The 27,629-nt window shown below is 43.7% G+C and overlaps 1 protein-coding gene and 1 long non-coding RNA gene across 6 annotated transcripts in view; both read right to left on the bottom strand.

Annotated features, from left to right (window-relative positions):
* Positions 1 to 4,685: 4,685 nt before the first annotated feature.
* LOC122462238 lies at positions 4,686 to 11,742 on the bottom strand. The gene is made up of 3 exons (XR_006284673.1): positions 10,422 to 11,742; positions 7,813 to 7,906; positions 4,686 to 5,133 (listed from the first exon to the last, which is right to left on the bottom strand). It is a non-coding gene; the product is annotated as an uncharacterized LOC122462238 (long non-coding RNA).
* A 2,384-nt stretch (positions 11,743 to 14,126) lies between these two features.
* Positions 14,127 to 27,629, bottom strand: part of SLC37A3 (solute carrier family 37 member 3) — a 59,326-nt gene continuing 45,823 nt past the window's right edge. For 4 of the 5 annotated variants that reach the window (XM_037879180.2, XM_037879170.2, XM_043541424.1 and 1 more), the window contains 2 exons: positions 26,508 to 26,573; positions 23,007 to 25,523 (listed from right to left, as the gene is read on the bottom strand). In XM_037879180.2, the coding sequence (XP_037735108.1) occupies positions 25,431 to 25,523; positions 26,508 to 26,573 (159 nt within the window). In that variant the 3' untranslated portion in view covers positions 23,007 to 25,430. Of the gene's footprint in view, positions 18,907 to 23,006; positions 25,524 to 26,507; positions 26,574 to 27,629 lie in introns of those variants that run through there. The other variant, XR_006289091.1, reaches the window with a different exon arrangement.

Below are 27,629 nucleotides of genomic sequence, written 5' to 3'. Positions count from 1 at the left end.
TTACGTACTTTTTTCATCAAGGTCTTAACTGAGACTTGAAAAGCACATTGCACCAGCTTTCAAAGAATAAAAAAGATTTTGGGGAGAAAGCACGACCTTCCCACATCCCCACTACCCTAGACACATTTAATTTACAACCTCCTATTTGTGCTGTAAATTGATCTTGTTTATTTACCTAGCCACCCTCAGATGTAATCTGCTTCCACTAGTGGTACTGGAGTCATTTACATCAGCCGTACATCCAATGCATGTGTCACTGGATCCCTGTTCTCTCACAACAAAGCAGCTTTGCACCTCATTAAAGCATGAAGCAGTTCATGGTATCAGTAGGAAATTCTCAGTCTAAAAGGCAGTTTTTGTTTGGTTTTGAATCAGATGAGCGGATTTGTCAAATTGGAAATGTTGTACATTTTTAATATTTCCTTTATGCCTAGTTGTTAGCCCTAAATAGAACTATGTATCCAGCACCCTAATTTGGAGACAGAAATGTTCAGCAAACTATGTCACTTGGAAAAAACAATGTCTTTGTCACTGCATGAGTAGGGACTGGTAAGCTAGCCAGCACAGACCTGAACATCGGATCAGGAGGCTGAACAGGCTGTTTCTCCCAGGAGTCTGTGCTGTCATGTGCAAGAAGCCAGCTGTGATTCCTGTAGTCAGTAACCTAATGGTACATTAAATCCTCACAGGCTGGTTTACTTATTTTAGAAACTCAGAGCTAAGATATCAGAGACTACATATGTCTACATACTGTACTGACCACTAAGCCAATGGGAATGACTCCTTCATAAGTAAAGAAAAAGAATAATTTGGGGGTGCTTTACAATTTGATTACCCTGCTACTGGATGGAATCCCTAACCTGTTTGAGAGCCAGAAAGACCATGTCACCCTCTAGTGGCTAAATAGTGCATCACAAACTATAGATAGTATGATCGTGCCACACGCTAGTGGTTCCAGCCTACAAAGAACATAAGCCCTACTACCACTCCAGAAATCTGTTATCACTTGGGGGTATAACAGTACTTACCTAACAGGGGAGTAGTGAGGTTTCATTAGCTTTGGCCCTGTGGAGTGCTGGGGCGCAGGGCTCTTTTGTCAGCATCTTGTCAGCATCGGAGCCTAAGTGCCTAACTCAGGCTTTGTGGATTGCAGTGTTGCTCCTGTGATTTTGCAGCACCTAAGTGTCTTTGTGGATCTGGGTCCAATTCCTCAGGTGAAAGATACTAGGTAAGTGCAAATTGTTTTCACCTACCTTTTCCTGGACATTTACAGCAGTGTGTATCGACACATTAATTCAAATGGTTCAAAGAGACACGGGATTGAGTACAAGAAAGGAATAAAAATGAATGGCCCAAGTGAATGGAGGCAAATACAGGACAAAACAGACTATCAGCACCTCCAGTTTCTTTTCACCACACATGATGGCAATACAGGTAATTAACAAAATGACTAAAAATGTTACCTCCTCTAAGTGATAAATCTGAGGAATGTAGGTAGCAATAGGCTACTTATTAACCAAATCAAGGAGGAGGATGCTAGACTAGCTAGTTGCGGTTCAAAGTTAGGCTAGAAGCACTAAAAGATGGACCTGTGAACTTGATATTCTAAAGAGGAGGATTTACCGGGGACTTAAGAAGAACAAAGCTGCAAGCCTAAATTTGTGTATCCAGGAGACTCTGACAGATCACAGTCAAGGAGTGGATCTCTTGCTTTGAATCCTGACTCCTATTACAGCACTGGGACTACACCAAAAAGTTAGCTATTGTAATCGTTTAAGTCCTTGGCCTGAAGAGTCCAGTAGAGTTTATTTCTGCAAGGCAGAAGGCCAAGCTGCTGTCCTCTCACTGGTCTGAAGCAGGGGAACCAGTTTCTCCTTCAGGTAGTAAGAGAGGGAGCAACAGAACTGGAATGCAGGATAAGTCCACTACGTTCATGTCCTTCCTTAGAGCAAGATTCCGCCAGCCCTACTCACACTGATTCCATAGACTTCAACAGGACTACTCAAAGGTAAGGGATTACTCAGCATGAGTAAGGGTGGCAGATCTGGGCCCTGTGTGTGTTAAGGGGTCACTGAATTGTGATTGTCCTGCTTTATTGTCCCTGCGTTGTGTTATGCTCTGCAGCTTTATCACCTTGGCTCTGGAAATGCCAATGTTCAGGCCACACACACAAGCTTAACTCTCTCCCCTTGTGCAGGAACCTGCTTAGGATACAAATATACCAAGGGTATTCTCAAGTACACCATACTGTCATACAGTTTTTCTACAGCCTCGCAAACATCAACCTTGTGAAGGTCCTCATTCACTGTGCATCTTGTACACAAACAGCTTTCATTGGATCCTGCTGGTCTGGCATGCAGAGTAGTCAATGGCCCTACAAAACACTACACGTGTATACACTTCTATAAAAATACTGATATCTCATGTAAGGAAAAGCTTCTTGCAATGCATATATGCGGAAGGACAGAGTTAAAGGTGAACATGTAACCTTATCTTAGGCAGGTCCTGATTTTTGAGTGCACACCCAGGCAGCCTAATATTCTTTTCAACAATTTTTTGGTGGCACTAATATGTCCGAGTTTCATTTACTTTGGATCCACTAGGGGCCATTGCTTTCATCCTGTTTAAATTAGGTGCTAACTGCACTCATAGTTACTCGGGTGCCTATTTCCAAGCCCTTGGGGGCATATAATATGTGGACTTTTAATCACTCTTAATCACCTGCCAGGTCTAGGGGGAAAGACTCTAAGCTGTGTTCTCTATGTCTATTGTTAAGGGGATGGTTTATAACATATTCATCACACTTCTAATTGTACTTTGAGTCTGCAGGGACAAAGTGTTCCCTATCCCTCGCACTTCTAAGGAGAAGTATAAATCAGAGTGAGGATTTGACTTACTCCTCTACAGCCGTGTTCCAGGACCTACAAAAGGCTGTTTTGTTAATTTGATCTCCCCACATAGGCTTGCTTGCCAGGGCTTTGGAAGAAGAGAGAGGAGCTTTGACCTCAAATAAGGGAAATGAGGGGAGGGGAGGAGGGGAAAGGACAGCACAAGAAAATTCAGAAAACGCTGAAGACAAGAAATGTGGAGGGCAGTCAGAGAGCCTTGATATCTTTGAATTCTCCAAGATAGAGACACAGAACCTGTTCCACTTGGATAAGCAAAAAAGCTGCAGGGGTTCAGTCGAGGCTAGACTTATATAATATTTTAATCAATAAAGGATTTGAGGGGAGGGAGACACCTCCTTTGACTGGATTAATTTACAAGTTAAAGGTGATCTGCATAGGAAAAAATTGGTGTGTGCCCTTTTTACTTCTTTATAAGGGATAAAGAATACCTGAAACATTTTAACAAACCCCTGTCTATCCCCACCCCGAAAAGAAAAGTGAGGCGTAGAGAGGGTTCTACTTGTCTTTTACATTAGAAAGTCAGGTCCTGTCTAGCCTGGAAGACTCTATGGTGACTGGAGAATTATTGAAATGGTGACATCACAAGGGAGGAAGCTGAAAGGGATTTTTAATTCAGCTGCTTAAATCTTGGGGTTTTGTAGCACCTTTTTTACCTCAGTGAACAATTAACATTTTGGAGAAAGGAAATCTTTGTTACAATTCAATACCCTGCCCCTTCAGCGAAGATGTGAGAGCTATTAGTACACATCTACTGAGACTTCCAACAGGACTTCAAGCAAAAACAGAGTTGATATTCCAAGTGGGGGCGGAAGGCGGAAAACCCTTTAAAAAAAAAAATGCTGGCCTTCTTTGTACAGCATAAAACAGCAGAAAGAACAACAACAAAAGTCATCTGCAGGGTCACAGTTGAACATTTCCAAAGCACTTTGAAAATGTAGAACACTGTATAGTGCTAAGTATTCTCACCTCAGTCACTCGCCTCAGGCTGGGCAAGACTAGGTCTTCAGACGGTTCTGATGGAGTTTTATAAACTTACTGCTTCGTAACCCTGCTTCTGAACAGAATTCACCCCAATCTTCTCCAGTACAGCATGCATTTCCATAACTCTGAAACCAAAAGAGCTGTGCATCCCACCAAACCATCTCCCTCATTCATTTTAATATTGAACTAACCGTAAATATTTCGGTCTCCTGTTCTGATATTCTTCTTCTCATGATTAGGAGGGCAGATACTGGAAGGTGTTTGTAATAGAGCACCACGGGAGTACCCTAACTGTTAGGAGACTTCTCCATGTTTTGAGCTGTCTATGATGGGGGGGACAGCTAGGATGGCTCTCTCTTTGAATATTAACAGCACTTTTGATACCGTGGAGCATTTACTTACTTTGAGGTTTATGGATGCTTTGCATTTGGTTGTAGCTTTCTTAAATGGGTGCAGACATCTTACAAGTGACCCAAGGCAGTGGTTGACACTAATTATTATGCAGACATACTTAATTCTGAGTTGGGCCACTCAGCTCTCCCTAAAAAGAAAAGGAGTACTTGTGGCACCTTAGAGAGTAACCAATTTATTTGAGCATAAGCTTTCGTGAGCTACAGCTCACTTCATCGGATGCATCCGATGAAGTGAGCTGTAGCTCACGAAAGCTTATGCTCAAATAAATTGTTAGTCTCTAAGGTGCCACAAGTACTCCTTTTTTTTTTGCGAATACAGACTAACATGGCTGTTACTCTGAAATCAGCTCTCCCTGTAAGTATTCACACTCACCATGGTGACCTTAACAGAAGGAATACCCCACAGAGGATATTGGTAAGCAGACGTGTAGTGCTAGTGCTCTGAAGGTTTGGTTTTTCTGTCTTCTCTTGAACAGCCTATCGCAGCATTAATGTCCATCCTAAAGGACTTCAGGTTTAGGACTAATTTAGTCAGATCAGAAACATTGCATATTTAACAGGGTAGTAGGGTCAAGAATTATCAGGAAAGCCTTCCATTTAGACTAGCTAAAGCAGACCAAACACACCGGGGTGACAATTCTTTTCCAGCCACCTGATGTGTACAAATCATATTATTCCATCTCTGCTCCAGCAGATTCAGGTTGTGCACATGAGAGAGCAAGTTTCTCTTGGAGAAGTGTTGGGGCAGGATTATGGTGGGGAGCCAGCTCCTTTCTTGGTCTTCAGGAGGAGGGAATGATAGCTAACAGCAGCCTCCTTTTCTCGTGATCCTGCTGGTGGGAAGGGAACAGGAGAGGAGAAAGATCACTACCAACAACTTTCCTGCACACCCAAAAGATCTGTGCACTGGTACCAAAGAACCCGGTAGCCTATGCCACCTCATGTGCATCTTGCCTATTGTTTTGATAGGGATGGGCAGGGATTAGAAGATTGAAAGAAAGCGATATGGCTGCACCATCTTGGATATTAAATCCTTTACGCCTTGCACAGATATGCTGTTTGATGGATTCTTGGCAAAGTCTGGTGTTAATGGCGTACCACGTCCATGCTTATGACTGAAAATGCAGGATTTGGAATTTGCCACCTCGAGGTTTGTTTTGTTGCTTTTAATCCGGAGCTGCTGGGAGTAGTAGCTGAACAGAGTCCCCTGGGGCCTTACATGTGTGCTTAGGGCTTGTGTGTCAGCTGTGAATTGCAAAGCACAGGTCATGTTACAAAGTAAACACCTTCAAGGCACTGGCCTGGAATGTGTCAAAAAAAAAAAACAATAGAAATAATTTGATCATTAAACACTTCAGGTGCTGAAGAGAATCAGCAAGTCACTGCTGTCCTGCTATCTGACCTGGAACAACAAATACCATTACTGGCATTCAGCTGTATTACAGTGCAAATGAGGAAGCTGCAGTCTATGGACTTGTCTGTTCTGGGGAATTGCCCTGATTTCAACCTTCGTGGGCCAGATGCCAATGGAGCTGCACCAAGGCAAACTCATAGCACAGACAGGCAAAGCCACTATTAGCACCAGTACAATGTAACTGCAGTGGAATTGGGGCAAATCTCCAGTGTTGGCAAGACCCCAGTCATGGGCTACAGGGAGACTTGTTCTAGAAGTAAAATAGTGACTCCAGTTATCATTCCGCCAGCTCGCACCTCTGCTACTTCTCAACTCTTAGGTGCACGGAACAGCTCTGCTCTTTGGAGACTGGCTTTTGGCACTGCAAGCTTAAGGCTCCGTCTGCCCCACACAAACCACAACGATCAGCAATGCTGTTAAATGCAATTGCTGTCTAAGCAGGATCTAAAATAGTTTGGCCTGGCCTGCACTGAGGAGGCCTAACGATATTATAACATAGGGGTTCAGAAACTACCTTCTAGCCCAAGGAAACTTTGGACAGAGAGTGCAGGAGGGGTTAAAAGTCCAGTTCTAAAACAATTTGGGCCCTTCCACACTGGGCTGAACCTTTTTACATCGTGCTTGGGCAACAACCAACTGATTGTTACACTTAGTTTGTATAGTATAGATGGGGCCCAGAGTCTTTCTTCTTGCACATTTCTCTCAGTGAACCCCTGGGCCATTTCAGCAGAGGAGGCCTGGAGGAAGCTCCCTTCAGAGTCCCATTGGGAATTAAATGCCTACCCACTTAAGAAAACTTTACTAGGCACCTATCTGCATCTTTAGTGCACCTAAATACCTTTAAAAGCTAGCCATTAATCTGTTTCCCATGTGTAAAATGGAACCATAATGCTTCCTATCTCGTGTATTTAGATTCTAAATTCTTCAGGGACAAGCTCTTCTGTGTGCACTATAAAGCCTAGCACAATGGGGCCCGCCATCTCAGAGGGGTCCTGTAGGCACTGCTGGAATACAAATAATCAAAGAACATAGATCAGATGGGAACCTACAAGGTCAGTCACCCTACTTCAAATAACTTTGATACAGTGTTATTGCTAAGGTAGGCAGCCTAATACATTCACTCCTAAAGTCTTGTCTTTTTTTTTTTTCCCCCTGAGAGGCTGGTTGGTTTGCTTGCTTAATAGAGGAAACCATCTGAGCTAAAATAGCATCCTTAACTGCAAAATAGCAGCAGAGTAGGCATCTTAATGGTATCAAAGGAAGGCCAGGAACTACCATACAGGAAAGAGCAAGAGGAATTCTGTTGAGACAAGGTCAGGAGTTTCTTTCCCTGGTTTGGTGGAGACCTAGAGACTTTTTGTGGCAATCTTAGCTGGAATATTCCCACAGTCCCACTTCCTTCTTTGGTATTCCAAACCCACTGAAACTACAAGGTGCTTGGGGTCTTGTAAAGAATTTGCCCACAAGGTAATGGGTGCTGCAAATTATAATCCCAGCTCTGACATTGTCTCTGTTTGTGGCCTTGTGCAAATCACTTAGACTTTATCTGTAGAATGAAGATAGCACTTTTTGTTGGATTGTTAGGTGTTATTAGTTTTTATTATCCTAATCTACCTGCCTTACAGGGGTGTTGGGAGTATCAGTTAATGTAAAATCTGTAAAATGCTTTGAAAATAAAACGTGCTTTGTTAATATGTAAATACATTTATTCAGTGTCAATAACCAAAAAGGCACTTGGACATTCTACTAAATATAACCAATAGTTAAAAAGCATAAAACAGACCCAAATCCCAATCCCAGCCCATCCCCTAATCTGCAGAGAAGGGTAAATGGAAAGGAAATAGAAGAGGTTAAATGACTATGGATAAACTCCCTTGGAGTGGAGGACATCGGCCAGATAAACTACCAACATACTGCATAACACTAAGGAAAGCAGAGGGAAATTTTGGTCAGGATTCCAGGGAAAAACCTTTCTCTTACAAAAAGTGCCCCACAATCTTTATTAGTCACACAGAGGACACAGTATTTTGGTTTTCATGTCTCATCCTCCAAAAGACTCTCCCACAGTAATCTGCAACGACCTCAATGTATTTACCTCAGAGAATGAAGGGGTTGAGTCAATCCAGCCAGGATTAGATTTTGAGAAGCCGAGGAATTTCAGACCTGATGCTTCGAGCATTCAGCTATCCCTTTCAAAAAAGAAATTGTTACTATTCATCCAACTCAGTTTCTACGGTGATGAGCACCATAGAAATTGCCTACAAGTAGAATAAATACATACTCATTGGATTGCAAGCCTGAGGAGTGACTGCCTCCACAGATAATTTGGCATGTTACTAATGCTCTTAAGGACATTAATTGGAGGGAGAAATCTCTGGATTTGTGTTGTAAACTTCACTCCTGAAGATTATTAGAAGGGAATTTCTCAAAACTGTCACCCCAAATTGTACAAACAGAGCAAGTTAACAAACTAACCATTTTGGGGTGGGAGGGATTCAATTATTTACTCCAACCTGAACAAGATTGTTATAATAAAAGAGCAATTAGATTAATTATTAACCATCAACAAGCAATAGACCTAGGGAGAGCATAAATACCCATCAGACATTGAGTATTCATGGCCATCAGTACCTGACTCAATATCCCAACTTGACTAGAGTTTTACTATCAAAGAATCATAGCCAGAGATGACAAACCACACAGTACAGTGCCTCTATGCCATCAGCCCACTCCCAGCTACCTGAGGCATTAAAACCCGCCAGAATAATAGGGTTGAAAGTCTGGAGAATGGATTTTTCCATACTAAGAAATACTGCATTGAAAAATACACTTTAATTTAAAGTGTAAAACTTTTCAAAGACAAGAGCCAAGTTTAAAAAAAAAAAAAAAAACAAGTACATTCCTTTCACTCCCACAGCCATTTATAACTATAAGGCCTGATTCTGCCCCTTTGAATGAATTGTGAAGCTCACATTGGCTCCAGTGATAGAGGAGCAGAGCAATAGGCCCTGACTGTGCAATTGGATCGGAGTTGGCATATTGTACCACACACATAAATCCTCACTGAAATCAATGAAGCATCACATGGGCACAAAGGTCACCCATATGGATCAGGCCCTAGACTAATTTTCAAGGATTCATATATTTTAAGGCCAGAAGGAACCATTATGATTATTTAGTCTGACCTCCTCCAAAGACCCTCACACAATTATTTCTGCATCAAGCCAATAATCTGTGTTTGTGCTATAGCATATGTTTGAGAAAGAGATCCAGTCTTGATTTAAAGACTACAAGTGATGGAGAAGCCACCACATCCACCATAGGCATAGGTGCTGGAACTGTGGGTGCTGCTACAACTCCACAGCTTGAAGTGGTTTCTATCTATACAGGGTTTACAGTTTGGTTCAGTGGCTCTCAGCGTAACACCAACAGACCCCGATCGTCAACGGGCAGGATCGAACCTGGGACCTCTGGAGCTAAATCCATGAGCCTCTACTGCAGAGGTGGGCAAACTATGGCCCGTGGGCCACATCCGGCCCATGGGACCGTCCTGCCTGGCCCTTGAGATCCCAGCTGGGGACACTAGCCACCAGCCCCTCCCCCATACAGCCTCAGCTTGCCGAGCCACCATCTCTCTGGGAGACGGGGCTGCGAGCTCCTGCTGGGCAGCGAGGCTGTGAGAGCCGCCGGCCTGCCCCGGTGCTCTAGAGACTGTTTGGCGGTGTGGCAGGCTCCAGCCGGGTGGCACGGCTGCCAGTCCTGGTGCCCTGAGTGGCATGGTAATGGGGTGGGGAGGGGGGTTTGGATAAGGGACAGAGGATCCCAGGGGGCAGTCAGGGGACAGGAAGCAGGCGGCGGTTGGATAGGCGTGGGAGTCCCGGGGGCCTGTCAGGGGGTGGGGGTGTGGATAGGGATCAGGGAATTCAGGGGACAGGGAGCAGGTGGGGTTGGATAGGGGGTGGGGTCAGGGGTGGTTAGGGGTGAGGGGTCCCAGGAGGGGGCGGTCAGAGGACAAGGAGCAGGGGGCGTTGGATGGGTGGAGGGTTCTGAGGGGTCAGTCAGGGGGCAGGAAGTGGGAGGGGACGGATAGGGGGCGGGGGCCAGGCTGTTTGTGGAGGTACAGCCTTCCCTACCCAGCCCTCCATACAGTTTCGGAACCCAAATGTGGCCCTCAGACCAAAACGTTTGTCCACCCCTGCTCTACTGCATGAGCTAAAAGCCACATGGCTCTTAGATCATGGTGTTGCAGGCTGGCTCATTCATCTCTAAGTGGTCTTGGTGCCACTAGAGGGGACAGAACACCACACCCAAGAGGTGTGTGGGTTACATCAGAACCCCACTATACAAATTGTTCCAGCATCACTGTCCATAAGTGAGTTATTCCAATAGTTAATAACATTCTCTAATAAAAATTTACACCTTATTTCTAATCTGAATTTATCTAATTTTAGCTTCCAGCCGTTGAATCTTTTCATGCCTATTTCTGATTGATGAAAAACTCGTCTACTTTCAGAAACCTCTTCCCCATGAAGGTACTTTTAGACTGATCACTTCATTGGTTACTGAAAACCAAGCACCAAATCCATCACTGCTGCAATGAAATGCAGAAGCAAAACTACATAGTCCATTTAGGACAGAAAGTGAAAGAGCCATCAGAGCTGGTTAAAACTGCAGAGGCAATGTAGGCAGGCAGGATGTAATTACCAGGGTTGGAATTTGGCCTGGACACCATGGAGATGAAATACAGCAAATGGTTAAAGTATACTGGAAACATATGCATAGCACCTGACTATTGAGGAGACCTAGAAAATGAAAAAGAGAACCATCAAAGGGAAACTTTCCCCAGGAATTGTTAACTAAAAGACTGGAATACTGAACAATACCTACAGACCAGTGAATAAACTAAAGTCAGAGCAGATGGAGAGAGAGAGAGACAGGCCACAGTGTGTATTAGTCTGGCTAATAAGTAAAGAACTGGGCGATAACAACATCACCACAATTCAGAGGGCAGATAATGTTCAGCATTTCTACAACATTCCACATCTAAGGCTCATAATGTGCTTTACATGTGTTAAACTAAAGCTCACAACCTTCAGCGCCCTTGGAATATGGAGCCCTAACACGGGATCAGGAGGGTATTTTATTTATTTAAGTAATACATTAAGCCTCCATTGCAGAAAAGACACCTGGGGGCTGTACAGCAATTTAGTTAAAAACCACAAATCTGCCCCAGTGTCCCAGTTTACTTAAACATTGTATCCAGACTTCCACTCATCCCCCCTCCACAGCAGCGTAATCCAGAGGAAGAAGGGACATTAGATGGAGAAACTGAATCAAATGGAAAGGCATTTCCAGGCAGTTCTGAAAACAGACGGCGCCTGATGGGCGTCCTTAAAGGAGGCGGTGCCACAGACAATGCTCTGCTGCCTAGCTAATCCAGAATGAATCCTGGGTGGTAAACAAGGACAATCCAACGGACTGCAACTGCCATAGGTGCCGGGGGTTCTGGTGTAAAGTAGTAATAACAACCCAGTAGACATGGTTTCTGCCTTCAGCACCCCCATTTTAGAACTTGTTCCAGCTCCACTGGCAACTTCTCTTGAGTGACAGAACATCGCAGACAGTTTCGTAAATACCTCCCTCCTACATTTTTCCAGTGATACCTTTAGAGAATGTTACCAACATTTATAGCCCCAGACTAAGGCCCTGACCCTGCAAACAAGACTGCGAGTTGCTTTACACCCAAGTAATTCCATTGAGTTAAGTGGGACTACTCCTGTGGGTAAGGCTCAGGGCCTTGGATGACAAAATAAATAAAATTAAAAGGTAGTAAAACTTGTGAAAGTAGCACCAGAAAGGAGGGGTGGCAACAGCTCCAAGAAGAATAGAGAGAGAGTTGACGATGAGTTTAGTGAAATGAAACAACAGCCAGACCGGAATGTGGTCAGAACTCCCAGCCTAGAAGGGCATCCTGGCAAATTTCATAGAGCACACACACACCATCGAACACCACACCTGAAAATACATTTTCATTAAGTCCTTTTAAAAAAAGATATAGAGAGAAATAATTACCCACCCTTTCATGATGCCTTGTCCCCATACCCACGTACCCCCTCTGGGTGCTCCTCACATAGCCCACTGGCTGCTGGAAGCCAAATTCATAGTAGCCACAGCTTGGTAACCAAACTAAAAACAAACTCTTTTTATCAGTTCCGACTGACTGGAGTTACTTCTCAGCTTTCCCTCTAAATCCTCAAACAAAAGACCTCCTGTCACTGTATCTTCTATGTAAATCCTAAAAATAAACAAACCCAGAACTGCAGACAACATGTATCACCGATTTTGCAGCATGGCTGCTTGGCGATAAGCCCCCTGACAGGCACCTCTTCCAGCGGTCTCAGGTTTATGAGTGAGCAATGGGACCACTATTGGAATCTACAGCTTACTCTTCATACCTAAGCATTGCCTTAAAGTTGATCTTGAAAATGGAATGAGGCCTTTCATGTACTGTATTTTTCATGATTCCTGAAAAGCTAGTTCCCCCCACACCAAAAAAAAAAAAAAAAAACAACTTGAATAGACGTCTAAGTCGTATTTAGGCTCGTTGATGACTCTGCAATGTACCTGGAGCACCGCAGTTTTCTATAATTGCAGTATGTTCATGCACAAATGACAATCTGTTTGCTCTTTTGGGGCGTCCTCTCGGGTTTCACTGGCCCTCTCATTGATCACCCCAGATGTTCTAAAGCAAAAATCTGCTTGGAGGCCGCCCAGTTTAGTGATCTGAGCACAGGGCAAGAAACACAGAATTCCTGACTGCTAATCCCAGTTTTGATTCCCTCTCTGGCTTTGAGCAAGTCACTTAACTTGTCCTCTTCAGTTTTTCCACCTGTAAAAGGGGTACAATATTTCCCTCCCTCACCAGGGAGTTGAGAGGATTAGTTAATCTTTGCACAGTGCTTTAAAAGGGGAAAGCCGCTATGTATTAATCATTAGTCCCTGGAAAGGCTGATCTGCACACACAACTCCCATGAGCTGCAACAGAAGTTTCCTGTGTGCCTTGACCCCTTACTCTGAACATATTCCTTTTGAAATCTAGAAACAAAATGACTCAGTATTAACGTTTCAAAAGTCATTAACAGTGCACACTCAAGAAATACTTATCCTTTTATTGGATCAAGAGTTCAGCTCCATTGCTTTCCTTGCAGAGGCACCTGTTAACATATCAAAGCAGCGAAAAGTCAAAATGGGTCCCTGGTCCTTTGCTGGCAGCTGCTGGATCACATGAGCCAAAAGGCGTCCTCCCGTGCCCAGGACTATAGTAAACTTGCCTCACCTGCAAGATACTCTTTGCTTGATTTAAACCAGCCTGTCCAATCAGAATTGCCCTTGTGCTCATACTTGAGAATAAATACTTAAAAGGTCTGAACCAAACCCCACTGAAATCAGTGGAAAGACTTATTATTTGACATCAGTGGGCTTTGGATCAGGCCCATAGCACTTTTCCTCTATGGATTGATAACAGCAACATTGGTAAAGGCAGGGGAAAGAGGGCATCATTAACATTCCTTTCCACTTAGCCCACAGCCATGTGTTATATATTTCCATGTCTGAAGGTGGGACCTATACTGTACTTCATTGCCCCCAACGGATCTGAGGGAAGTGATCAACAATAATAATAAAAAAAACCCCTTATATTGTCACAGTACCTATCATCCTAATGTTCTTTGAAAGCTAGGACACCCCCAAACTTTAGGGAAAGGTGAATCTACATTTTGTGTCGTAAACCCATCTGAAAAAAAAAGCTACCTTTAAATGCAGTGTATGAACTCAGTAATGTAGGTGTGTCACTTGCTCTCACAGTGTTGTACATATTGTTTTCTAGCGTGAGAAAAATTATGTGTCACCTCCACGTTGTGTTACTCACAGTCTCATTTCCCTAAACCACTTCCTCCTCTGCCCCAGGATCATTAGCTAAACTTGCTCCACCAGCTCTCTCACACTCTAACACAAGTGCACACCCACATATGCATGCACAGCTTCATTTCCCAGTTTTCTTGAGAACGTCAGCAAATGAAAATCAAAACGCTGTTAAACGTAAGCCCTGTTTGATTCTTCAATACAAAACTAAATTAATGAAAGGGCCTCATTTATATTGGCATTATACCCAGTGTATCAGTTTAATTGGGGAAATAAATCTGTGCTAATAATGGCCATACATACGGTAGTTGTTGACCTTTTAATACTAGGGAAATACAGACTCAGCAGAAAGTCTTTGAATATTTGCCTCCATCAGATGAAAGGAAAGTGATATTACACATATATGCTTTCAGAACACTATACATTCTTGGGCAGAGGAGATAGTGTCTTGTAGAAACACAGGATTCATATATTACACCAATATCATTGTTTTAAAACTAAAAGTTTATTGTAAGTCGGCTGTACAGTACACAGACAAGCACACACACACACTCACAAAATAGGGAAAAGGGTACAGTAAGATGCAAAGCACCAATCTACAAAAATATAATAAATCAAGAATGATCTTTCTTTACAGAATACAAGAAACCAGCCACCTCACTGGGAATAGAGCAGATAGGTCCTTTTCTGTATTTTATATAAAGTCCAAGGACAAGAAGGTGAAAAACTGACAAAGATAGAAGGCTTCTTTATGTAGGTTTCCCTTTCAGGGGAAACCACTGGTTTAAGGAGGTATTTGTTATGTGTATCTATTTTCAAATTGTTGTTTAGGAGCAGCATTTCCTAAACTTCATTAGTCTGTCTGTTGAAGAGGCTTGTGGGTTTCAGCACTCAGCAGCAGTTTACTATGCGAGTCCCTAGGGAACAAAACTATCTAGTGAGCATGTCTGTTTAGAAAGGTTGCCATCCTAGCCTAACAATACTAACTTCAGACTCAACACGATACATTCATTGATGATAAATTCCCATTATTCAGCGTCTAGTCTCTGGAATTCCTGGCTCTGGGGGCAATCTCACCCAAGCCTGGTGAAGACAATCAGAAGAGCCATCTCTTCTCCAGCGGGTTTCGTTATCTACTCCTCCCATCATACACAACTTCCTTGAGGGCAAGATACACTGCGTAATCTGATACTGTGTGGTAAAGTGAGAAGTACAGATTGAAATATTGGACTAATCTCTGTGTACCTAAGGCCAAGAGTCATTATGTCTGTGAACATGAATCCACCTCTGTCACAGTGTCATAGGTATTTTTCAAGGGTAAGTAAGTAGATAGTGGACATTTGCATACATACAAAAGTGTATGACTTTTTCATTATTCACATAGAATTGACACTTATTCATGCAGTTTTGAAGCTCTCAATTTCAATGTGCTCAAATTATTGCCTCTTTGGTTTGTAGCATGGTATTTCTAAGCACTCAGCAATGAGAGGTAACTACGGTAATCTGAATTAGTTCTCAATTTCGTCCACTGACAATATTTCATTCTGCTTTATTAATTGCCCAGATTCAGTTATTCCCAATCCTTATCCAACCATTATATTCTGGTTTTCTTGTCAGTTGCCATAGACTGAGGTCAATGAAGATGGACAGTTAGATTCTAGGTTAAAAGAAAAGGAGTACTTGTGACACCTTAGAGACTAACCAATTTATTTGAGCATAAGCTTTCGTGAGCTACAGCTCACTTCATCGGATTCTAGGTTTTTGGAGGGTTTTTTGGTTTGTTTGTTTTCCAAATTAACAATATCCAATATCCAAGTTTAAGTGGATTTTTTTAATGATTGATACAGAATATCACATTGCAGAGAAAATAAAATTATTTATGAGTTGGATAAATGCAGAAAAAAATATTCAGGCTCAAGCTAGTATTTCTGAGATAGGGCACAGAATCACAGGACTGGAAGGGACCTTGAGAGGTCACCTAGTCCAGTCCCCTGCACTCATGGCAGGACTAAGTATTAGACCATTCTGGACAGGTGTTTTCTAACCTACTCTTAAAAATCTCCAATGATAGAGATTCCACAACCTCCCTGGGCAATTTATTCAAATGCAAATCGATATTTGACTGTAAGGTAATGACAGAAGTGAAGGAGAGCTAAATGTCGTATTTTGTAGTCACCAGATGTTAAAGTATAATCTTGTAAAGATTCATTTAGTAGTTAGTAACAAGGTATAATTTTTATTTTCTATATTATATCTATCCTGTGTATCGCCTGACAGAGCTCAGAATTCTGTGTTGCTCTTAAATTGCTAACACAACATATACATTATAAGTAATTAATACCAATCTATATTAGAAAGAGGCACTTTGGTGCAGTTTCTGTGTGTGATATTTTTGCTGATGAAGCAGTATACACTGAGTTGTACACACCAGTAGAACCTTTCCATAAGCTGCACTTGCACAAGCCACTTCTCAAAGGATGTCTCTGCTAGCACCAAAGTGTATGCAAAATGTCTAGATTATAATAATTGTATGTGTTATTGCTACACCAGTTCATTTTGCTATGGCATCTTCTCTTTTGGGGCCCTGGAAGCTTGTTCTTTCAAAAGAATTATTCCTTTCATTTGAAAGGGGCTTGTTGCATTTTGTATTTGTCGCAATGTGATGGGGAGGGGCCCAGCCTGAGATCCAGGCCCCATTGTGTTAGGTACGTACAACTGTAACAAAAAGTCCCTACTCCAAAGGTAGAGGAGAGATTATCCAATGGTTAGGGCAGCTAGCCTAGGACTTGGGAGATCCTCCTTCAATTCCCAGCTCTGCCACAGACTGCCTTACCCCTAAGGGAATTCTGTGCCAAAAAATTAAAAATTCTGCACACTATTTTAAAATTCTGCACAATTCTGCAAATTTTATTTGCCAAATAAATGTGGCGGCTCCAGCACGGCATTGGGGAGCACAAGGCCACTGGCTTCACAGAGGTGGGAGATCACTGTGCAGCTCCCCACTTAGGACATGGATTCAGTGGTGAGGCTGCACCCAATCCTGACACAGCACAAGGATAGGGCCTGTCCCAGAAACATGCCAGGGCCCTGCCCCTCCATGCCAGGTGGACCAGGTGTGGGCAGGCAGACTCAGCAAGGCAGGATCCAAGTGTGGAGAGGTTCAGTGTGGGGGGTCCAGGTGTGAGCTGAGAGGGTTCTGTGTGGGGTAATCTGGGTGCAGGCAGCTGAGCGGGTGATCCAGATGCACAGGCTTGTTGGGCAGTTCTAGGTTCAAGCGTAAGGGGACTCTGGAGGGGGATTCAGGTAAAGGTGGTTGGGGCTCAGCGGGGGGGGGGGGCAGTTCTGGGTAAGGGATAGAGCTCAGCCTGGGGCTCAGTGGGGGTCCAGATGCTGGGGGAGGAGGGGGCTCAGTGGGGTGGAGATACAGGTGCAGCTGGTTGGGGCTCAGTGGGGTGGGGATCTGGGTGTGGATGGCTCAGGTGCAGGTGTGGGGCTTGGCAGGGTTTTTTTCTGAGTGGGGGGGGGCAAGGATCAGCTATAGGGTCTGGATGCACAGGGATTGGACAAATGGGGGAGCAGCTCCCTGTACAGGGATCCCTCCCTCTGCAGCTGAGGGGGGAGAGAGAGAGAGAGAGAGTGTGTGCGCGAGTTTGCAAGAGCTTCCCCCAGCTAGTGGGGGAAATCTGACTCAGCCCCGGATGCCGTGCATGGGAAGAGGAAGTCCCATCGTCCCCAGCCGAGATGGGACTAGCAGCTGATCCCGACAGGGTAGGAGCCATCAGCCAGGTCTTCCCCAGTCCGGGCCCCTGCCCCACAGTGATTTACCTCTCTGCTGGCTGCCCTGGGCACCCAAAACATAACTACTGTGTAGGGTCGCATGACTGCTCTTGTGGCTTCCCTTGCTTCCCCGTCAGAAAGTCATTTTTCTGTGGGAAGCAAAGAAATCTGCGGGGGATATAAATTCTGCACCTGCACAGTGGTGCAGAATTCCCCCAGGAGTAACTGCCTATATGACCTTGGGCCAGTCACTGAATGTCTGGGTTCAGTTTCCCATCTGTAAAATAGGGATAATACCACTTCCCTGCCCCACAGAGAGATGAGAGAAGTACATTAAGATTGTGAGGCACTCAAATGCTATGGAAATGGGGATGATAATTGTACCCCACATAGAAAGAAACTGATTAGTCTAAATGGACAAGACAAAGGGTAGGAGGAAGAGACCAGTATTATCCCCATTTTATAGATGAGGAACCAAGGCATGTAGCAACAATGCAACTTGGCCGGGAAGTCTGTGAGAGCAGAACCCAGACCTTCTGAGGCCCAGGCCAGTGCTGTCTCCCCAGGACCCCACTTCCTCAAGGAAGCTGTAAAATGCTCACTTAAAACAATTGCATTTTTCTGAGTGTAAACAGCACCGTTGCATTAACAAGTATAAATGTCCTATAAGAATTAGAGGTGTTTCTTCTGAATACAGTTACCATTTCACTCTCCGCTCTACTGTTGAGTCTATCAAAGCCAGTAAAGCCCAGCTGCCAGCAGGAGAGCCAAAACCCCAGTGCTGGTACGAGAGCTGAAGCAGATTGTTGGTGGAGGGGAAAATCTTCCGTGAGATCCTGCCTCCCCCTGCCTTCAAAGGCCTCACATTGCCCTTCCCTTCTGGTTGCAAAGGACTCGGGGGGTAGCTCACACCAGATCCTATTACCATTGCGCCTTGGTCAGCCAGAGGGAAATGGCTCAGATGAAGGATCCCCATCCAGAAGTTTGGTGTTTTCTCTGCAGCGCTCTCTAACACTGCCATTCAGAGAGCTGAGGGACCACACCTGAAAGCCCCCTGGACTGGTAATTTAAACAGCTGGGCCAGGCCAGATTTTCTGGTAAAGAAGATAGTCTTCTCTTCTTGATGTCTCAGGCTTGTCACATGATTGCACCACAGACTTCTGCCTGCAGCGTGGAGTAGCTGCAGGCTGGGTTATGGCTCTGTAGTTCTAGTGACAGTAGGGTAGTTGTATTGTCTGATGATTAGAGTTGAAACTCCTGGATTCCGTTCCTAGCTCAGTGTGTGGCCTTGGCCAACTCTCCCAACTACTCTGTGCCTGTTTATCCACAGGGTGGTTGCAGGGCATGTTAAGATCATGGGATGAAGGCACTAGGAGAGGCAAACACCCTGTGTTTAGTAACGTCTAACAGTCTGAATACTTTGCTCTGACGCTACACATATCCGATCCAACCACCCACGCAGGCAAACGGGGAGGTGACAACATTCTTCTCCCTTTGTAAAGGCAAAACAAAAAACATGCATCAGTTTCAGATGGAGATTCTGAAGGTAACAGTTGCAAAGGAAAGCATCCCAGGGAGGATTTACTGTAGTTAAACCACTTTGCCAAAGGTTATAAATGGTGGAGGGCTCAGGAAATTGGACTAAGGATAGATTTAAAAGGAATTAATACAGCTGGGACCACTGCTGCAGAGTGCAGGCAATGCCAGCTAAACATTTCTCAACAGCAGATCAGTCTGACCGGTAGAGAGCAACTCTGTAGTAAAGGCTCTTTCCCCTCCTCCTTTTCACCTGTTAAGTGAGCAAGGAATGTATTTTACCAAGAGGCCAACTAAACTGCATGGGCCACACCGCGGGTCACTAACCCATCTTCCTGGACCATTGAGTTGGGATCGTGGCCTATAGAGCCAAACTAAAATGTTCTCACCTAAACAATCTTGGTTTTTTTCTACTTGATTTGAACACATTGTTTCTACATAGATACTACCTTGGGCTCTGAAGGAGGCTCCTCACCATGGAAATATTTATGTTTTATTAGCACATACTGTGTAAATGTATTTACTTCCGACACTTCATTTATCACATTTTTTTCGCCCCCTTTTAATTCTCTGGGGAAGTTGAGTGTGAATTTATGCAATTCCAAAGTCACCTTGGGCTCCAATCCACATCCTACCAGAAGGAATACATCCTTCATCACTCACATCCACCCATACCGTGATTACATTACAACGTTCACTTTGTTAGTACAGGATGTGCCGGTTCCTTCCCAGGCAGCCCGACAACGTAGTGCGGGGGGGATGGAAGAAAAAGGCTGTGGACTAAATTCATCATTACAATAGGGATGCATTTGGAGTCGGACCTGCGTATTTAGTAGTAGGGCAGAAACATGAACCAGCCTGAATATTTTAAGCTCACTGGGGCAGGGACCATCTGCCCTGTATATCTGGACAACATCTAACACATTTTGGATGCTACTTTAGTAGCAGTCACGCTTTAACAACATCCTCCCTTCCTCAGGGAAATCAGTCTTTGAGAACAGCCGGTGCATGAGCTTCGAGAGAGAAGGCAGTGGTATAAAAAGGTGTCCTCATTATCAAGCAGTACATCCCACCCCAGAAAAATCTTGTTAGGTGCATGCACATGTCACTAGATACAAAGAGCTATGCTGCTGTGCCTACCACCTCAGAGTTTGTGCTCCATTACACTTTCCAAGAGAGCCAAAATGGGGCTTGCGGACCTCATGCACCTCTAATTTTACTAATTGCTGGGGCTAATACCATTGCAACACCACACTCCAGTAACACGTTCACCTGTATGGTCCCCCGTACAGCTGCTTCTTCACACGCCAGTGACTGAAAATGCAGTCACCTGCTTCCATGTGTTGTGCTTGTTGTCATGAAGTAGGAGAGATGAAGAGTAGGAGACCAGACCAGTTCCAAGCAGGTGTATTGGAATGCTTTGATGTAAGAGTAAAGATCAGAGAGAGCAGCAACCCCTGTGACCATTACATCCCCAAACCTCCATCCACTTGCAGAACCTCTCTTCCCCACAGTAGCAAATCTGGGGTAAGAACTTCTGTAACCATTACTCTGTTAGTTGATGCATATAAGCATCTAGCTTTGGGAAGACACGTTGCTCCCCTCAGACATGTACTTGAGATCAGCAATATCAGGAAGAGAGAGTTTCGGAAAGCCCATCCCACCTGCCAGATTGAAAAAGCCAGTGAACCTGTGCCACTGGGGACAAATAAGGGGAACAGGATTTCTTCCAGCTGCATCTGGAGTCCAAAAATCCAGAGCATTACAACCCATCCTGAATCTCAGAGACTTCAACCAATAGGTTACAAAAGAGAAGTTTTAAATACTGTGTATGAATAATCCTGTTCTTGTAAGAAGACAGAGGACTTATATGCTCTGGATCTGAGGGCCACTTATATGCTTCTAAGGATGAATCCATATGGCGTGACCAGATAGCAAGTGTGAAAAATAGGGACGGGGGTGGGGTAATAGGCGCCTCTATAAGACAACACCCCAAATATTGGGACTGTCCCTATGAAATTGAGACAACTGGTCACCCTAAATCCATATGGGATGAGAATCTGGGTGGTGTTCACATGTTGTTCCCATGTCTGGATAGATGGCTGATCAAGGACAGTGCACAGAGGAATTCAAGGGTCTGAATGCAGAATTTGCCATACCAGATCAGCTACTTGTCTGTCAAGTGCTCATTAACATTCAGACTACTTGAAATAAAACAGCTTTTCCTAAGAAGGTTTCAGAGTAACAGCCGTGTTAGTCTGTATTCGTAAAAAGAAAAGGAGTACTATGCATCCGATGAAGTGAGCTGTAGCTCACGAAAGCTCATGCTCAAATAAACTGGTTAGTCTCTAAGGTGCCACAAGTACTCCTTTTCTTTTTTCCTAAGAAGATAGACTACGTAGGAACCCTACTAAACTAATCTCAGACAGAAGCCCTCCTTCTCTATTGAGTAGTTTGAAATAGATTGGAAGGACAAAACAGAGTCCACTAGCATCAGTGGCTTTGATGAAAACGCTGGATCTCACAGTTGCAATGGTTTTCATAGGCACCCCTCCTTTTGTGGCATCCTTAAAGGGCATTTGCCAAATCACAGAGACTCTGGAATCAGTACTCTAACACATGGACTCTTGGGAGAAGCACTGGCTGCATGGGAGTCCAAGAGAACATTCAGAATCAATTTCCCAATTCTTACTCAATATTGTAGTAACCATATAGATGAATCTACCCTAAGCTTAGGAGACAGAGAAAAAAGGTCGCACATTCAGTGTACTTGGTCACACCAGGAATCCAACCACCAGAGAAGTGTCTAGGAATTGTAAATCTTGCTTGTATTTCAGGTTTTCAGAGAATAGTAGGCCATTTTAAAAGGATCAGATGTTTTAATGGCCGGGGGGAGGGAAGGGGAGGGAAGGGAGATTAAGAGGAAATGGATACATGGGTTGAAGGAGAGTATTTAAAGTGCACTTTCCCCTTTAGAGCAAAGGTTCTCCCCAAAAACTCAGGAGAAAAAAATACATTACATAGGATCTTTATAGGTCCCCAGTGATTAAGGCAAAATCAGGTTCCTACCACTATTGGAGATGGCAATGGCAGATGATATCCAGCTAAGAAATGTGCCGTGTCTGATCACACAGACCCAGGGCATTGCAGTGCATTAAAGTGAAAGAAAGTTTTCTTAGAGTACCTAGAGGCTAGGATATTCTGATCCTAGTCATTCACAGAAACATGGAAGCAGAGGGAGAAATGAGATAATCACGACTTTTCAGAAAAATTACTGCTATATAGTTTTCTTGTAGGTAGTGAGGGGCCAGGCCCATGACCATGATCTCTGGGTGTCTCAAGAAAGCCAAGGTCTCACCCAAATCCGAGTTTACAGTGTGCTGTGAAACAAGAGCACAATTAAACAGCTCCCCACTGTGTCCATCTAAAGACAGGAGCCGGGGCGAGTTCAGGTTTGTGCTCAGAGAAATGAGCAAAGAGGGCGCCTAGCAAGGACAGCAAACATGTTATGTTTAATACTGAAGGAGTTGCACAGGGCTTCTACATTCAGAGGGGAAAAAAAAAAAAAGGTATGTGTGGCTTTTCTCAGAGGCCATTCATCACACTGTTCTCATCCGATGAAGTGAGCTGTAGCTCACAAAAGCTTATGCTCAAATAAACTGGTTAGTCTCTAAGGTGCCACAAGTCCTCCTTTTCTTTTTACTGTTCTCAGTGCCTCTGGCAGGGAGTCTCACAAAGCTTCTTATGAAACTGATCAGGAAGTGAGCCAAACTGACTAACAGCAACATGTAGCCTCTTTCTAGTTGGGATGGGGGTTTGTTGCAAGTGTTCGCAAGGGTTAGGAAGTGAGAACACCGAGGAGAAAGAGGCATACACTGCAGGCGAGGGCTGTGCAGGCCCGGCTCTTCAGAGCTACTTACTAGGGAAACAACTGCAACAACACTATTACACCTGTAACTGGGAACTAGCCATAAAAGGAGGAAGAGCTCTTTTGATGAACTTTATGATTTTAGAAGGGTGGGTGGAGTGGAATAAAGCACACAAAAGAATTCCACATCAGTTCACCAAAAATAATAATTTATTCAGATGACATTGATTTGACATTATCAGAATCAAAACATTTCTCATTGCCACTGCTTGAGGAAACACACCAGCCAAAGGGTCTAGTGTAAAAATAAATATATTAAGACTTGGGTAGGGGAAAGAATGCACAGCCAATCAAGTATTAGCAATAAATATGCCGTGCCCCAAAATACCCTCTGAACAGTTGCACGTGCTCTGCAGCTCAGTATGCGGATAGAGTTTGCAGCCAATTTGACATGAAGTGATTTGCACTGAAGACTGCAATCTTCATTTCCATCAGAACTTACTCGGCACCTCAACAGTCACCAAAGCCTGGAATCCAAAACCTCCATTCTCAGACACATGAATAACAGACTGGGCAAACAGTGCCACCAACAATTTCCAACATGAATTTCAAGGAGTTTGCTTCCATTTGGAAATGGACTAAGGACTGGGTTGGGATCTGAATACTAAGCTAAGTGCCCCCAATCAGTTGAGGGCACAAGGTAGGTCCCCGAACAGCATCTCCTCAGGATCATCCCGAATTAAAATGGCAAAAATTGGAATAAGGGTGGGAAGAAGAGACAAGAACATGGGTCCCTTATGATTAATGGTGCCTTCTCCCCAACCACTGGACTGTCTGAAGGTTAACTAAAAGCAGAGAGGAAGAGATCTAAAAGCAGGAAACATCTCAGACAAAGAAGGAGGAGGAGGACTTTCAGAAACCATAGTAGAAACAGAGCAACCGTGTTCTCCCAGTAAGCGAAGCTGTGAAAACAGCTGGCACTGCAGGATCAGCAAACAATCTCTGAGCAACAATTCAATACAATAAGGCACTAACAACGTTCCACATTAATCACATGATTAAACATTTACTTTCAGACATTTAAAAAAAATGGCTGTACACTAAGTTTAAGAAAAGGCAATTTTTCTATTTTTAAAAAGTTCCTTCCCCCGACCCCCAAATTCTCAGTTACGGAAGAATTTTTCCATCCAGGAAATTAATTGGATCAAATATTTGATCAGAAATCTTGATGGTTAAAAAGTGTCTCTGTGAATACAAGAAAAGTCACCCGAGGCAGTGGACAGAAAAAAATATAAAAAGCAGCTGAGAGGTTGTAAAATGATTCAGATCACTTCATTAACGAACGTGTAACAGACGTTAGTCACCTGCTTAATGCACGAGGGAAAGGTGCTCAGATGCAATGGTGTTAAGCATAGAATAGAATCACATGCTTTTGTAGCTGGCTTGCATCTATTTTTCTTATGAGTTATCAGACTGACAGCCCTGGAGCCTGCCTGTCTGTCCATCGTGTCAGTAAAGCCTGGGCAATAGCAGTGTCGGTTTCGTCACACTACTCCACCAATGTGCCTCAATCCTAACCCAGAAGCATCACATATAAAGGCAGTGGAATAGTTCAGACTCACTTCATTAAATCCTGGGTCTGCTCTGCCGAGGAAGGATAAATGGTCAACTGTCCACAGAGAACAGGACTGATGACACCAGCTTTTTTCAGAAGTGTCACCTAAATAGCCATCAAATGCAGAGAGCAATAACTGGGTCACAACTGATCTGACAGCCAACTGGTAAAAAGAATCTGTATCCCAGTCCCAATCCTCAAAGCCATCTAAGTGGCCACCGTTAGATTTATAAAATTTACCACACTCCTTGAAAATTAGTGTTAAAAGATTATTATCCCCCTCTTCTACAACATTTGGCTACTTAAATATTCAGAAATTGCAGGGTTTCGCAACAATAATAATAAATAGATCAAGCATGGTGTTAGCTTCTGATGGAGAAATTATCCGTATATGGGAGGATTAACCAAGGATAGTAGAGATTAATCTGTGTATAGATTTGGCAAAGGTATTTTTAGGACACCTGGACAGCACAAACGCATCCGATTCCAAAGAAACTTTTTGCCCATTCTTCTAAACCAAAGCAACAAAGAACTTCAGAATATTCATGAAGTGGGGTTTACAGTTTCCCCAGCATAACGAGGTCTCACCATTCACTGTAAGACTGACTCCCCATCTTCAGGTTTTAAATATCTGACACTTGCCAGGACATCCAGAAATAATCAGTATAGGTTATGGCAATGGGACCCCAAACCAGGAGGAAAGAGTGCACTTGCTGACTTGAAAGGCTCTGGTGGGACTACAGCCAAACTGATTAAATTCCTCTATCTTGGAATAGCAGCTCCATGTTGCAGAAGGCCTGAATCCATTTGGGCATTTAGTATTCCAACAGCAAGTTCTCAAAGGCTGTTCTGCAAAATCTTGTGGGACATTCTGAATTAGTCCAAACTTGCAGGGCAGGAGAGGGAGAAAAGAAAACAAACATAAACCTCCCAGAATTTTGATTTGTCTCCCAGTTGTTGATTTTCCTTGGACAGTCCCTCTGAAGGGAAGTGGCAGTCACCCAGTCCGCATACGCAAGTGTCTCTCATGCAGGAGCAATCTAATTTCCCTCACTAGTAAGGGTGAGATGAACAGGATTGTTGAACTGGTCTGTGGAAAGGAACAGCATGAAGGACAATTAGCACATGTACATGCCGCTGCATCTTCCCTCCAACACATTTTAGAGGCATTTGTAAGCACAGAAAGCTGGAAGTGAAATAGGAAAGTCAAAGTTTGCCTATCAGAAGGACAAAAGTTGGCTTTCGACTTTCAGGAAAACTTCTGAATAAGCTAAGGCTTTTCCCTCGACTCAATGGCTTTGCACTGCTCTCTCTGGACCCTATCAAATAGCTCTTTCAGTTGTTCAAAAAGGAATCACAGAGCAAAGCAAGGTATCACCCCAGCTCTAGCCCTAAAGGAGAGGCAGGTGGATTATGCAACACTCCCAGCCACTACCAACCTGAGCAGCTCAGGGTGTGAACTCTGATCTCCTAGACAGAAGCACTGTGCTGCCACCATACTGGGCCAGCCCTATAGAGCACTTTCATTTTGGCCCCTCAATGTCTGATCATCCCTCCCACCAACCCAAAAGAAAGGGCTCCACAAATTACCGGCTCACCATCAGCTCCTTGGAAACCCTGAATGCACTTGCACACAGTGGAGTTGGAGGGGGCAGAACCTTAACTTGGAAATTAGAGTGAAATTCAACCAAAATGAACGTTGCACACCAGATACAAGAATTTTTAAAGGGGCAATGTCAAGTGCTTCTCTTTCTATCACTTACAAAACCTGCTTTAAAAATCTATTCTTGTTCATTTGGCAATAATAATTCAACATCTGTTTTTTGATTGGTGGAAGGAACCGATATCACCATGGCTGATTTAGATCACACTTCCTGGTGTGCACCAGCCTTACATCAGCTCTGGGAACAGCATTATAACTAATAGGTGTGGCAGAAACTGTTTAAGGTGTGAAAGTCATTACTTTAAACTCTCACAAAAACAACCCTATTATTCATTATTCTAGGGTTCAGAAATTCTTTTTAGCTGCAGACTCAACACAGGTGAAAAAGATAAAGAAGAAAAGACCTCTTACCATAAGAATGAAGAAATAGAAAACCCACATCCATCCCAGATTGTCCTGGATCAAGGAAACTAGATACTGTAAGGAAACAAAATAGGATATTTAGATAATCAACACGTGCACAACTGTGAGGGGTGTGTTTCTGGTGTCACCCTTTCATTTGCATCTCCCTGAGTTTGTGGGCATTTATTGAAGAGAGGAAAAAAGAGCCAGTCACAAATCCTCTCTTTCAGTCTCTAGCTGCTCCTTGCCTGGCGTAATAAGAGACTTGCTGCCTTAATCCTTCCATAGAAACCCATACAAGATAGGTGAAAGAGAGATACCAGCGTGAAGCTTTATAGGTAACTATGTTCAGTGAGGAGAAAAACTAAATACCACTTCAAGGGGTGACAATTTGACTAGGCTGAACAAAGGATTTTATTGCACAGAACATAGTTACGTAAGTGAATATAAATACCCTCAGAAAAGCTGAACACTCTGGGAAGATGTACAACTTAAAAAGGACACGCATTTTCAGCAGCTATACAAGCATTAGCTAGTTAACCCTTTCCAGTACCCTGTTATGCAGATAAGATGCTCAAGCTTCTGCACTGATTTACAACCTGAGCTCAAGAGGGCCTTGTAATCTTCAAGTAAAGGCAGAAATTATCCCTTATATGCAGTATTTGAATACAACTCTGCTTAAAGGGCCTCTGTACCTCTCTATTACTGAGCATATTGGCACAAAAACAGGATCATCATTTCGGCAGCGCTCCTGGTGCTTCTGCTGCTTATTCCCCCACCTGGAGTGACACAGCAGCCATTCCCACTGAGATGACTGCAAGCCCAGACAGGGAAGCAGTGGCAAGCAGAACTTTTCAGAAAGAGAGACCCACTTTTCATGATACTCTCCATAAAAAGTGGGTACGTGTGTGGAAAGGGGAAGATGCAGGAAGCATGGTACACTGGGAAATTTGTTTCCAAATAAGATTTGAAAGGTGTTAGCCGCCTGTTAAATGTGGAAAACTAAGACAGCATCTTTCAGAGAGAAAGAATGAACATTTCATTTACTGGGGAGATCTACCTCAGTCAGTAGTTAACAAGTTCTTCTGTGCCTGCAATCAGCACTGCTGATATTCACAGGAATATACCCAT

Source organism: Chelonia mydas, chromosome 1 (assembly GCF_015237465.2).
Source record: "Chelonia mydas isolate rCheMyd1 chromosome 1, rCheMyd1.pri.v2, whole genome shotgun sequence".
NCBI lineage: Eukaryota > Metazoa > Chordata > Testudines > Cheloniidae > Chelonia > Chelonia mydas.
This window is presented reverse-complemented; position numbering and strand designations above follow the sequence as displayed.